The sequence below is a fragment of the Convolutriloba macropyga genome, chromosome 15, assembly GCF_964194025.1.
Source record: "Convolutriloba macropyga chromosome 15, txConMacr16.3, whole genome shotgun sequence".
Taxonomy (NCBI): Eukaryota; Metazoa; Xenacoelomorpha; order Acoela; family Convolutidae; genus Convolutriloba; species Convolutriloba macropyga.
In genome coordinates, this window is record NC_134482.1 from 47,473,131 (window position 1) to 47,487,158 (window position 14,028).

General features: G+C 34.3%; 1 protein-coding gene across 2 annotated transcripts in view; it reads left to right on the forward strand.

Moving 5' to 3' along the window:
* The window catches only part of LOC142354372 (uncharacterized), a 76,951-nt gene that overhangs the window by 49,854 nt on the left and 13,069 nt on the right, over window positions 1–14,028 (forward strand). For both annotated transcript variants that reach the window (XM_075406648.1, XM_075406649.1), the window contains one exon: window positions 4,294–4,638. In XM_075406648.1, the coding sequence (XP_075262763.1) occupies window positions 4,294–4,638 (345 nt within the window). The remainder of the gene's footprint in view (window positions 1–4,293; window positions 4,639–14,028) is intronic.

A 14,028-nucleotide genomic window follows, 5' to 3' on the forward strand; every position in this document is an offset into this window, starting at 1 on the left:
GTCAGGACTTGTCCTGCTATGTTTTTTTACTTCGTCGAATAAAAAAATGTTTCGCTTTACCTCATTTTGCCGCTTTTTCAACATTTTGCGTGTTCTTTTTGACTCTTCTAGGCTAGTTTCTCTCTTCTCTCATTCTGCTAAAAGTGATTTTGAACATCAGTTGCTCAGCAAAGCAATTCAAAATGAACAGAGTCAGTATAAAAAATTGAAGTCATGAGTAGAAAACGGATAAACCCATAATGCCCAATTTTAGATGCCCACTATTTGAACGTCGTTCCTATAAGTCTTAGTTACCATCTCTTATGCTTATTAATAGCAGCCCTCATCTTCTCAGCCGGCTTTTATAGCGCTCCTATTTTTTTTTACATTTCAAAGAATTTGAATTGTATTGGTGCGCTGTGTTTTTTTTTCAATCGCATCCTAATTAACTCTATGCCTAACTAAAACGGAAAACTACACTCGTTCATGTGTGAATATCAACGATCTCTTATTGAGATTGTATCGAGACTTCATGAATTTGACTATTGAAACTTTTTGAAACTGAAAATGAACCAAAATTTGGCAGTTTGTTTTTGACCACATTTCGTGCAATATTTCACACGCACTCAAAAATTCTATCCTTTGCTTTGCCATGCGTCTGCAAATTTGTAAATAAATTTAAATTTCACATTTAAAAAGCCTCATATGAGAAATTTCGGGCGTTTTAACGCCAAGTTACAGAATTACATCGTTTATTGTTTGAGATTAATGTTTGTGTAAATGCGTAATTTCATTCTAGATATAGTAGTGTTAAATGAACCCTAAATCTTTTAGTATATGGTACATAGGCTTTTCTCTCTAACCTTTCCATTGTTTATAAATTTGTATTAATTCAAATTCAACAATTATCCTCATTATTTTGAAAGTGCCATTAGAAAGTTAACATCGACTAGAAAGTAGTTACATCGAGCAATCCTGGTCAAAGCTTGTCAACGAAAGGTCCTATTTTTAATGGCCGCCCTCATCTCAGCCGGCTATTATAGCGCTCCTAAGTTTTTTTACAATTCAAAGAATTTGAATTGTTTTGGGGCGCTGTTTTTTAAGATGTGTTCACACATTTTTCAATGACTTTGATCTTTCAAAACGGGATAAGCAGGTAAAACCCAGCGGGCATTAAGTTTCATTAGAGGCCCAAAGTGGGCTTTAGTAGTACTTCAAGTGCTTATAATGGTGCAGTTGCCTTATAATGGCCTTAATTTAATGTTAAAAGGTCATTCTTAGGAGTTTTTGGTCTCAAAATGTTGCAATTTTTCATGTTTATATGTGATTTTTTTGAGTTTTTTTGATTGATTAGTCCTAAGTTGAAGTTTTTAAAAGTTGATGAAGGCCTGTTGCGAGACAAAATTACTTGTTATGACCATTTTATGAGCTATATGGTTTGGTACTACAAACACGCAAAATAATAGTAATTTTCGCAATTTTTTTCAGGTTTTTTTGAAAACTTTGTCGTTTTCTGTGTTTTTAGCCTAGGGTGTCAAGAAACCTCCACTAGAGTTTGATAAAGGATCTGATGATAGATAACTGCATAGTTTCTGGTGGTAATGGAATGGTTTTCAACTTTTTGCCATCATGAATTTTAAAACTTTCAATTTTTTTCATATTTTTTAACATTTATTGTTATTATTCAATTTACTTGAGTCCCAGGGGCCAGAACACCTCATTAGGGTTTGGATAATAAGGTACTGAAAAATTTTTAGTTGCTATGGAATAGGTTTCAATTTTTGGATATCACAAATTTTAGCAATTTTTTTTGACAAAATTCGCATTTTCAAGTTTTTGAAAATTTTCGTTGTTTTCTTCCGTTTTTCTAGCTTCAGGGACCAGGCAATCTCCTTTGAGGTTTGTTAATACGGCACTGCATAGTTCCTAATAACAATGGAATTTTTAAACATTTTTTTCTCGAATTTTAGCATTTTTTGATAAAAATCTGCAATTTTTTTTAAGGTTTCCTAAAGGTTGTCAGTTTTTGATATTCGTCCATTCTCAAGTGCCAGAAAACCAATTCCACGTTCTGATAAAAAGTTGCTGCATGGTTTTTAGTTTCAATTGATTTGCTTTCAACAATTTAACCTTTCGATTTTAAGAAGTTTTTTGATGAAATTTGCATTTTTTTCAAGGTTTTTGAAAACATTTGTATTTTATTTTTTTCTTGCCTCAGTAGCCAGTTAACCTCATCCAGGGTTCGATAGTATGTTATTAAATAGTTGCTAGGTGGCAATTGAATGGCTTTCAACATTTTAATAGAACGAATTTCTATTTCTTGAAGTTTGAAATTTTTTCTAAAAAATTATTGCCTATCGATCTATAAGCCAATGATTTTTTAAAGCTTGGAATTGGGTTACTGAATAGCCTCTAGAGACACAGAAATGATTCTGAAGATATTTATATCAAGATTTCAGCAGCCTGTCCTTATAATTTGCAATTAGTTTCTTTTTTTCTCGATTTAATCGAACTTCAAGGGCCAATGAGTATTTTTCAGGTCTTGCAGATATAATACTGGACGCATTTCAGAAACAAAAATTGGTTTTGAAATTGTTTTTGTAATAGGTATTTTTAAGGGGAAAAATTTTGCCTTAGGTTTAAAAGCTTTTTAAAAGAGCTTTAGCAATGAGTATATTTTTGTTTAGTTTTGATTCTTTTAGTTTCTCAATTTTTTGATGATTTTGTTTTTGTTCTGGCTGGCATGTTCAATTGTTCTACTGGTCAGGTAGAGTACGTCTGAGTTTTTCATTCATTTCTTTGAATTGTTTTTCGGGACTTGTCCTGCTGTGTTTTTTTACTTCGTCGAATAAAAAAATGTTTCGCTTTACCTCATTTTGCCGCTTTTTCAACATTTTGCGTGATCTTTTTGACTCTTCTAGGCTAGTTTCTCTCTTCTCTCATTCTGCTAAAAGTGATTTTGAACATCAGTTGCTCAGCAAAGCAATTCAAAATGATCAGAGTCAGTATAAAAAATTGAAGTCATAAGTAGAAACGAGATAAACCCATAAAGCCCAATTTTTGATGCCCGTTATTTGAACGTCGTTCATAGAAGTCTTAGTTACCATCTCTAATGCTTATTGGTATTCATAGTAGCCCCTGTAGCCTCTCTTGAAGAAACAGAAGTACGTTATGTTCAACTACGAAATGCCATCAAAATAAATCGGACTTAAAAAATGTTTTTGTACAAAAATCTTTTTTTTTCAATATCTTCTATTTTTTCAATCCCAATCATGCTTATTGGAATCAACGGCGGCTATTTTCCGGCAATCTGCCGGGTATGTTATCACTTTAGATGACATTTAAAACGACCTTGGAATTAACTATTAATTCTTGACTTCACTTTGGTTTTCGATTAAATTTTTGGTGCCTCGATTTCTTAATAATTGGCTTTTTTAAATTGACGTTTTGCCCATAATATCCAGCTGCTTGAATTAATTGGTGTCAATCATAGCTTACATGGTTTCCCATTCAATCCGTTTTCAAAAATTTCTTTGTTTTCATTTTTGTACATTCCTTGTGTTATACGAGCTTTTAAATGCTTTCGCCATAGATGTCATTGATGCGTTTGCCCATCTCAATTGAGGCGAAGGCGATTGATCTAAATGTGATGAACCGTAGAACAAAGCAACACTTTTATCTTCATCATGTTTCTTGTATTTTGTTGCATTATGTTGCGCCCCACTGGCGTTTTCCGTTTGCATAAACATGCTCAAAAACAGAATGGGATGGGTTAGTGTAGATTGTTTACGTTTTTTAATAAGGCTCTTTTTAAATTTTAGAGTATTTCTCACTACACCCAACCCCTGACACATAGTGGGCGTAGTGCGTATAATGCACCCTTCATTACTGTAAACACACCATAATAATCGGAACGATTTCTTATTAATTGCTCTTGAACGAAGTTCATAACAATTATTGTAAACGTGTTGGTTTTTTTTTGTGCAAATTTTTTTGCTGGACCATTTTGCGTTTTTCTTCTAGAACATTCTTTGACTTCTCGAGTGACTTTTTCTTGCTTTCGTTCTTCATTTTTGAGTGATCTCTATTGCTCTCACTCCAATTGCTAATATAGAGTTGGTTGCAGCAGTAAGGGCCAAATAGCATAGTCGGTAGTTGACATGGTAATAAAGCGGGAGGTCAATGGTTCAAATCACGGTGGGGGTCAAATGAATTTGCACCTACCTATCATTCGAGAGCAATTCTTCCGACATTAGTCGGTTTATGTTTATTTCTTCGTAAGGATCTCTCCCCAAATTAATTTGACTTGTTTAGAGCCCAAGAAAGCAGAAGCGTTCTCAGTCAACTTCTTCAATTCACCATCTACAAACAGTGCGTCACAACCACCCCCACTTAAGAGCAACAGGTTCAACAACCCACAGAGACGCTCAAAAAACACAGGCGACAAAACCAAGCCATTAAGTGCGAATGCACACCTGTCCAATGATTCGAACCATCAAAAGCAGGATAAAGATTCCGGAATCGGGTCCCATAGCAGTGCCAGTAGCAGAAGAGTTACAAGTGCTCCTACTAGGAGTAAAGAGATTGGCCAGCCTAATCGGGAAGAGTTTTCTACTTCGAGCAGTACAACCGTCGATGAAGCGTTGAAAATTGTTCAAGGTCAGTATTCCTAGAATTTTTAATAGCCGCCGTCAGCTTCCCAACGGCTATTCTTTAGGCGCTCTCCTTTTTACAATTCAAAAATTTTAATTGTATTGGTGCACTGTCTTCTTTTTTCAAGATTTGTTCAGGCTTTTTTCGGCTTTTTCACGTCAGTGAGAAGTCAAGTTAGAGTGATGATGTTGATCACACTGAAACAGTGAAGGGAGCAAAAAATCGAGTAGGTTTGAGGCTTGACTTTTTCTAAATACCTTTAAAGTGGAGTGAGAAGTTGGTGTCGGAACAATTCGGCGGTTTTTGAAATGGATTTTTTTTTCAGGTGCGTCAATTTGACTTCTGTTTTCAGAGTTTCCTCTCCTTTAGTGCTTTTAAGACGGTACATTTGTGTTCTAATTGCGCCTATTTGCCTTTGATTGAATTCATTAAGGGGCAGCTAAAACCTTTTATGACTTTGCCACTATTTTTTGTCATAAAATATTAGTGAATTTTAGATTTTGCCCCCTTTTTTATCTGTTTCATCACAAAGTATCGTCAATAATAGGTCTGATTGGTTGCTAATGAGGCATAAAAGAACCTAATTTATGGCTCGAATTAATAGCTAGTGGTTTTCGTGTCTTGAGTGAATTTTTGAGTTCTGCGAGTATTTATTTTACTTTTTGAAGTCTTATTTAATATCATTGGGGATAGGTCTCAGATGCTGTTAATAGGGGTTAAGTTTATCGATTTAATTGTTCTTGTTCAAAGCTAGTGCTTTCTATGACTTTGACACTAATTGTTTTCAATAATAATTATCAAATTGATAGAGTTTTGCGAGTTTTTCTTCTCAACTTTGTCGTCCTGGTATCATTGTTGACAGGTCTCTTAGGTTGCTAACAAAAGGCTTCAACTAAACCAAAGCAATTCAGTGCATAGCTATGCTTTTGCAAATATACGCTTGTTCGTTTTCAGAAAAAATCTTATTGCTGTCTTATCACTTAGTCTCGTTGATGACAGTTCTCAACGGTGGTGATTGAGGACTCAATTAATTGGTGTAATTGTATCCCTCCGTAACTGTTGCGTTCTGTGACTTTTATACTAAGTGTTTTCAAAAAATTTCAGCAAGTTTTGTTTCGATTTTTGGTTGTTTTTGTCTTATTAATTACTCTCAAACGAAGTTTGTAGCAATTATATTAGTCCTGTCGGTCTTTTTTTTATGCCACTTTTCGCTTGACCGATTTTTCGTCTGACGCTTTTGACTTTTTGTGCTAAAAAACGGGATAAAAAGGTAGCGCCCGGCGTGCATTAAGTGCTCTTAGAGCGTTTCAGTTTTCTTTTAACTCAAACTCTTTTGAGACTCATACTTATACTTATGGTGTGAAGAGCAGTTCTCGAGGTTGAAGACGCCCCCACTGTAGACCACCCTTTTGCCCCCCCACCGCGCTGTTGCCGCCCCACCTCGCCCCTTTATCAGCCCTAGGTGTCGAGGAACCTTCTTTAGGTTTTAAAAATAGGTTACTGCGTAGTTTCTTGTGGCAATGTAATGGTTTCAACATTTTACCATTACGAATTTTAGCATTTTTTTGACAAAACGTGCTATTTTTTTTCAAATTTACGTTTTTCCCCTTATTCAGGTCTTTCCAGACCCAGTGTCCTGAAAACATCCTGTGCAGTTTGATAATAAGTTACTGACAAATTTTTAATGGCAATGCAATAGTTTTTCAACTTTTTAATGTCACAAATTTTAGCAATTTTTTGATAAAACTTGCTTTTTTCAAGTTTTTTTTTTAATTTTTTTTGTCGGTTTTTAGATTTTTTCGGCCTTGAAAGCCAAGAAACCTCCTCAAGGGTTTTAAAATAGATTTCGGGATAATTTTTAGATTAATGGATTGTGTTGCAATATTTTAAAATCACGAATTTTAGCATATTTTTGATATTTTTCGCCATTTCCAATTTTTTAAATATTTATTGTCTTTATTCAGATTTGTTGAGCCTCAAGGGTCAAAAAGGCCTTCGTTAGGGTTTGATAATAAGTTGATGGAAAATTTTTTTTGGCCATGGAATAGTTTTCACTTTTTTAATATCAAGTTTGTGCGATTTTTTTAAAACTTGCAAGTTTTTTGAAATTTTGCGTCATTTATTAGGTTTCTCTAGCCTCAAGGGCCACGAAACCTCCTCTAGGGTTTTATAATTTGTTACTGCATAGTTTATAGATGTTATGGAATGCTCTTCAAGATTTGAATATCACGAATCTTTAAATTTTTAAAAAAATATTTGCATTTTCATGTTTTTGATTTTTTCCGGCAACAGAGGCCCTGGGAACTCCTCCAAGGTTTGATACTAAGCTGTTGCATAATTTCTAGAGTTAATGGGATTGTGATCAACAATTTTTATGTCTCCAGTTTTAGTGATATTTAAAAAGCTAAAAACTTTTAGTTTTAAAGTAATAAAATTTAAACTTTTCAAATATTTGGAAAATTTTTGTGTTCCAAGCCTATGGATCTTTTTGAGCCAGTGAAACTATTTCAGGCTTGAAACAGGGATACTGGATAGTAACATCTCTGATCCTCATTATCAATGAGTTATTGTTGAAATGTTTTTATTATGAATGATCTAACAGGCACTTTTAGGAAACCCTTGTTAATTGCTCTCAAAAGCAATTTTTAGCAAATATATTAATCCTGTTTGTCATTTATGCAATTTTTCAATTGGCCGATTTTTCGTCTGACTCATTTGACTTTCGTATTCTGAAACGGGATAAAGAGGTAGCGCCCTGAGGAAACTAAACCGTGGCTAGTCAGTTCGCCAGTCGTTTGAGAGCAATTCGCCCGACGTTAGTTGGTTTTGTTCATTTAATATTATTAATGTGAGGACTCATGGACTTTTGATTACAGGTTGCTAATGAGAAATAGAGGAATACAGCTGTCAGTTTGAGTTCCTAGCAGTTGTTTTTATGTTGATCCTCGCTTTTCAAGAAACAAAAGTTGTAGTCTTGCTTGTTTTTTGTTCTTGTGTTTTTTTATTGCTTAGTCTCGTTTTTAAAAGCTCTCATTTGCCTTGGCAAACGGACTAGTTGATTGTCGGTTCATAAATTAATACAATTATCCGAATTGTATTTCAAGACTTGTCCTGCTATGTTTTTTTTTTATTTTTCAAGATCTGTTCACACATTTTCATTTTTTTGAACTCAAATTGGAGTACTGGTTTTGGCTGAGCCGAATCATGAAGTGGAGCGAAAAAGCAAGTGGTTTTGAGGCGTAAAATTTTTTTGGCCTAATTTAAAAGTAGAGTTTAAAGTAATAAAATTTAATCTTTTCAAATTTTTGGAAAATTTTTGTGTTCCAAGCGTATGGATCTTTGAGCCAGTGAAGCTATTTCAGGCTTGAAACAGGTATACTGGATAGTCTCTTGAGACAATGAATTGGTTCTTAAGATATTAGTATCTTGAATTTTGGCAAGATTTTGTTAAAATTTGCAATTTTTTCAAAATTTTAAAGCTGTTTTCTTGCCCTTTTCTGAGTCTTACGACCATTAATGGCCTACAAAACTTTTAAAGCCTCGGAGATGGGTTACTTGACAGAACTTTCGAGACAAAAAATGGTTTTAATTTTTTTTGCGGAGTTCAAAACTTTTTTTATTGTGCCTTTTTCAGTTTTTTCTATATGATTTATTTATTAACAAGGTTAGAAAACTAGAAGTTGCAGTGTCGAATTCAATCATGGAAGATATTCCTGTCTCTTTCTCTCTCTCTTTCGGTTGGGGTTCCTTTCCTTCTTTTTCTCGTTCACGTTTTATCTCTCTCTCTCTCTCTCTCTCTCTCTCTCTCTTTGTTGATTCCGCAATTCAGCTGCTGTTATGTGGCGTAATATCACAATCTCTGATCCTCATTATCAATGAGTTATAGTTGAAATGTTTTTATTATGAATGATCTAACAGGCACTTTTAGGAAACCCTTGTTAATTGCTCTCGAAAGCAATTTGTAGCAAATATATTAATCCTGTTTGTCATTTATGCAATTTTTCTATTGGCCGATTTCTTGTCTGACTCATTTGACTTTCGTATTCAGAAACGGGATAAAGAGGTAGCGCCCTGAGGACTCTAAACCGTGGCTAGCCAGTTCGCCAGTCGTTTGAGAGCAATTCGCCCGACGTTAGTTGGTTATGTTCATTTAATATTATTAATGTGAGGACTGGACATTTAATTACAGGTTGCGAATGAGAAATAGAGGTATATAGCTATCAGTTTGAGTTCCTAGCAGTTGTTTTTGTTGATCCCCTCTTTTCAAGAAACAAAAGTTGTAGTCTTGCTCGTTTTTTGTTCTTGTGTTCTTTTATTTCTTAGTCTCCTTTTTAAAAGCTCTCATTTGCCTTGGCAAAAGGACTAGTTGATTGTCGTTTCATAAATTAATACAATTATCCGAATTGTATTTCTTCTTGTCCTGCTATGTTTTTTTTTAATTTTTTAAGATCTGTTCACACATTTTCATTATTTTTGAAGTCAAATTGGTGTACTGGTTTTGGCTACGCCGAATCATGAAGTGGAGCAAAAAGGCAAGTGGTTTTGAGGCGTAAATTTTTTTTTGCTCTAATTTAAAAGTAGAGTTTAAAGTAATAAAATTTAAACTTTTCAAATATTTGGAAAATTTTTGTGTTCCAAGCGTATGGATCTTTTTGAGCCAGTGAAACTATTTCAGGCTTGAAACAGGGATACTGGATAGTCTCTTGAGACTATGGAATGGTTCTTAAGATAGTGTCTTGATTTTTAGCAAGATTTTGTTAAAATTTGCAATTTTTTTCAAAATTTTTAAGCTATTTTTTGTCCTTTTCTGAGTCTTACGACCATTAACGGCCTACGAAACTTTTAAAATATCGGATATGGGTTACTTGACAGAAATTTCGAGACAAAAGTGGTTTTGATTTTTTTATTGCGGAGTTCAAAACTTTTTAATTTTGCCTTTTTCAGTTTTTTTCTATATGATTTATTTATTAACAAGGTTAGAAATTTAGAAGTTGCAGTGTGGAATTCAATCATGGAAGATATTCCTGTCTCTTTCTCTCTCTTTCGGTTGGGGTTCCTTTCCTTCTCTTTCTCGTTCACGTTTTATCTCTCTCTCTCTCTCTCTCTCTCTTTGTTGATTCCGCAATTCAGCTGCTGTTATGTGGCGTAATATCACAATCTCTGATCCTCATTATCAATGAGTTATAGTTGAAATGTTTTTATTATGAATGATCTAACAGGCACTTTTAGGAAACCCTTGTTAATTGCTCTCGAAAGCAATTTGTAGCAAATATATTAATCCTGTTTGTCATTTATGCAATTTTTCTATTGGCCGATTTCTTGTCTGACTCATTTGACTTTCGTATTCAGAAACGGGATAAAGAGGTAGCGCCCTGAGGACTCTAAACCGTGGCTAGCCAGTTCGCCAGTCGTTTGAGAGCAATTCGCCCGACGTTAGTTGGTTATGTTCATTTAATATTATTAATGTGAGGACTGGACATTTAATCACAGGTTGCTAATGAGAAATAGAGGAATATAGCTGTCAGTTTGAGCTCCTAGCAGTTGTTTTTGTTGATCTTCTCTTTTCAAGAAACAAAAGATGTTGACTTGCTCGTTTTATGTTCTGGTGTTCTTTTCTTTCTTAGTCTCATTTTTAAAAGCTCTCATTTGCCTTGGCAAACGGACTAGTTGATTGTCGGTTCATAAATTAATACAGTTATCCGAATTGTATTTCAAGACTTGTCGTGCTATGTTTTTTTTTATTTTTTAAGATCTGTTCACACATTTTCATTATTTTTGAAGTCAAATTGGTGTACTGGTTTTGGCTACGCCGAATCATGAAGTGGAGCAAAAAGGCAAGTGGTTTTGAGGCGTAAATTTTTTTTTGCTCTAATTTAAAAGTAGAGTTTAAAGTAATAAAATTTAAACTTTTCAAATATTTGGAAAATTTTTGTGTTCCAAGCGTATGGATCTTTTTGAGCCAGTGAAACTATTTCAGGCTTGAAACAGGGATACTGGATAGTCTCTTGAGACTATGGAATGGTTCTTAAGATAGTGTCTTGATTTTTAGCAAGATTTTGTTAAAATTTGCAATTTTTTCGAAATTTTAAAGCTATTTTCTTGCCCTTTTCTGAGTCTTACGACCATTTATGGCCTCCAAAACTTTTAAAGCCTCGGAGATGGGTTACTTGACAGAACTTTCGAGACAAAAAATGGTTTTAGTTTTTTTGCGGAGTTCAAAACTTTTTTTAATTGTGCCTTTTTCAGTTTTTTTCTATATGATTTATTTATTAACAAGGTTAGAAAACTAGAAGTTGCAGTTTCGAATTCAATCATGGAAGATATTCCTGTCTCTTTCTCTCTCTTTCGGTTGGGGTTCCTTTCCTTCTCTTTCTCGTTCACGTTTTATCTCTCTCTCTCTCTCTCTTTGTTGATTCCGCAATTCAGCTGCTGTTATGTGGCGTAATGTCACCATCTCTGATCCTCATTATCAATGAGTTATAGTTGAAATGTTTTTATTATGAATGATCTAACAGGCACTTTTTGGAAACCCTTGTTAATTGCTCTCAAAAGCGATTTGTAGCAAATATATTAATCCTGTTTGTCATTATTTTTCGACTGGCCGATTTTTCGTCTGACTCATTTGACTCGTATTCAGAAACGGGATAAAGAGGTAGCGCCCTGAGGACAATAAACCGTGGCTATCTAGTTCGCCAGTCGTTTGAGAGCAATTCGCCCGACGTTAGTTGGTTATAATCATTTAATATTATTATTGTGAGGACTCATGGACATTTAATCACAGGTTGCTAATGAGAAATAGAGGAATATAGCTGTCAGTTTGAGTTCCAAGCAGTTGTTTTTGTTGATCCCCTCTTTTCAAGAAACAAAAGTTGTAGTCTTGCTCGTTTTTTGTTCTTGTATTCTTTTATTGCTTAGTCTCATTTTTAAGAGCTCTCATTTGCCTTGGCAAACGGACTAGTTGATTGTCGGTTCATAAATTAATACAATTATCCAAATTGTATTTCAAGATTTGTCCTACTATGTTTTTTTTTGTTTTTTAAGATCTGTTCACACATTTTCATTATTTTTGAAGTCAAATTGGAGTACTGGTTTTGGCTACGCCGAATCATGCAATGGAGCGAAAAAGCAAGTGGTTTTGCGGCGTAAAATTTTTTTGCTCTAATTTAAAAGTAGAGTGAAAAAAATAAACGGTGTTTGAACAAATTTTCGCTTTCTCGCTAGTGCCTTTTTGTTCGAATGCGGCAATTTCACTTCGATTTTTACTGTTATTTCGATTTTTTGGATCGAATTTTCTAAATGTTTTTTTTTTCAATCCATACATAGTTCTTTCTGATCCTTGTTTTTTGCTTGAACCAAATTTCCATTTCTCGCTATTGTATTTTTGTTCACATGCGGCATTTTGGTATTGATTTTTTTATTTTTTTGATCTATTTTTTTTGAGAATTGGTTTTCCCAAATCACTCATAGTTCGTTCTATCTATAGTTTTTGTTTTGTCATTAAAAAATTTCTTTGAATTTTGTCAAGATTTGTCCTGCTATTTTTTTTACTTCGTCAAATAAAAATTTGTTTCCGTTTTTAGTTCACAGCCTGTTTAACATTTTGCGTGACTTTTTCTTCTCTAGGCTGGTTTTGTTATTTGCTCTTTCTGTTAAACGTGCTTTTAAATAGTAGTTGCTCAGCAAAGCAATTCAAAATGAAAAGAGTCAGTTTTAAAAATTGAAATCAGAAATAAAACAAATAAAACCGGGATAAACCCATAAGACCCAATTTTACATGGCCGTTACTTGATCTTTGTTTATAGCTGCAAAGATATATATATATATATATATATATATATATATATATATATATATATATATATATATATATAAATAATGTGGTGCTCTTTGTTTTTTTTTGTCTCGGCGTCTGACGCACTTTTTCGTTATGCATTTTTTCACACAGCAAAGCTGAAAAAGTCAAATATTCTTAATGAATTCTCCTACTAACGGCGTTTGCGCGCGTGACGTCTTTTTTGCTTTCTCTCTCTCTCTCTCTCTCTCTCTCTAGCAAAGGCTTTAAGATCATTTGCCTGATTATTATATTTTGATCATAGGTGACTTACCTCACTCGATAAAAGGACTTGCACTTTAAAACTTTAATTCGAATTTGTTTAAGTTCAAAGGAATTAATATGTGCAGTTAAGGTCCCTACTAAGAGGCTTCTGTGGAATGATTTTTAACAAGCTCAATCAATTTATCGCTAAATGTTTTTTACCTAGCTGTTTGAGCCGTGTCGATTTTTTTATTTAGATCTGTATCTGTTTCTATCTCTATTATATGGCACGCAAGTCTATTCTTTCGCTGCTATTCCGGCAATCTGCCGGCAATGTTCTCATTAGTATTAGTTTCCGTCTCTATTGCTTATTGGTATTGATACTATATCCCCTCACCAAGAAACAGGGTTACGTCTATCTACAAAATGACATCCAAATAGTTCGCATATTTAATTTTTTGTAGAAAATCAATGTGGTTATAGGAATCAATGGCTGCTATTTTCCGGATATGTTAATAAATTTCTTTGGAACGAAGTTAAGTGCTTTTGTGTAAGTAAACGTTTCTATCTGTCGCCTACTTAAGAATCTGGAATAAGCATAGCTATAATGAGTGGATGGGCTAGCCGAATGAGTTGTGGCAGTTCAGGGAGTAAAGATTTTTGTTTGTGCAAAAGTTTGCAGCAATTTATCGGTTTTAAATTCCATGGTTGATCATGGTGTGTCACTTCATGACCTTGAGATAAGATTGATGAGCATCATGGTCGAATAACAAATATTGTCAGCCTGATCTGCAGCTAATCTTAGTCCCATCGATTAAGTGCGAGCCAAAAATTTTTACAGGCCTCATTCAATAGTTGCAGGCCTCATGGTTTATATTCACCTCTTAGAACGCAGGTCAATCAGCAGCTTTGGATATTACCGTCACTACCCAACTTCGATTTATCTAGCCTCATTTCAAAGGCGGCGGATAAATGTGGTCTCACCCTGAGTCAAAAGAGCAAAGTCAAATGAGACGGGATAATCCGATAAAGTCATTGAGATGAGGTCATTAAGTCATTGAGAATTAGGTTATCAAAGTTCAATTGAGTGTTTGCTAGCTGATATCGGTATTAAGCTTGTTAGATGTCAGTTTGGAAGCTGAAATAAGTGTAGTTTTAGAACCGAAGTGAAACCACTCAAATTAGAACACTTTTTGACTCTGAAAAAAAAAACAGACAAAAATTTGGTCAATTTATCCTTTTCCTTTCTGTTTCAATCTCGATGTGCATCAAGCGCGTCAACGGCGGCTTTTTTCGGCAATCTGCCGGGTATGTTTAGAATTGAGACTTGAAAGTTTACGTTTTCCTGGAATTTAGTTATC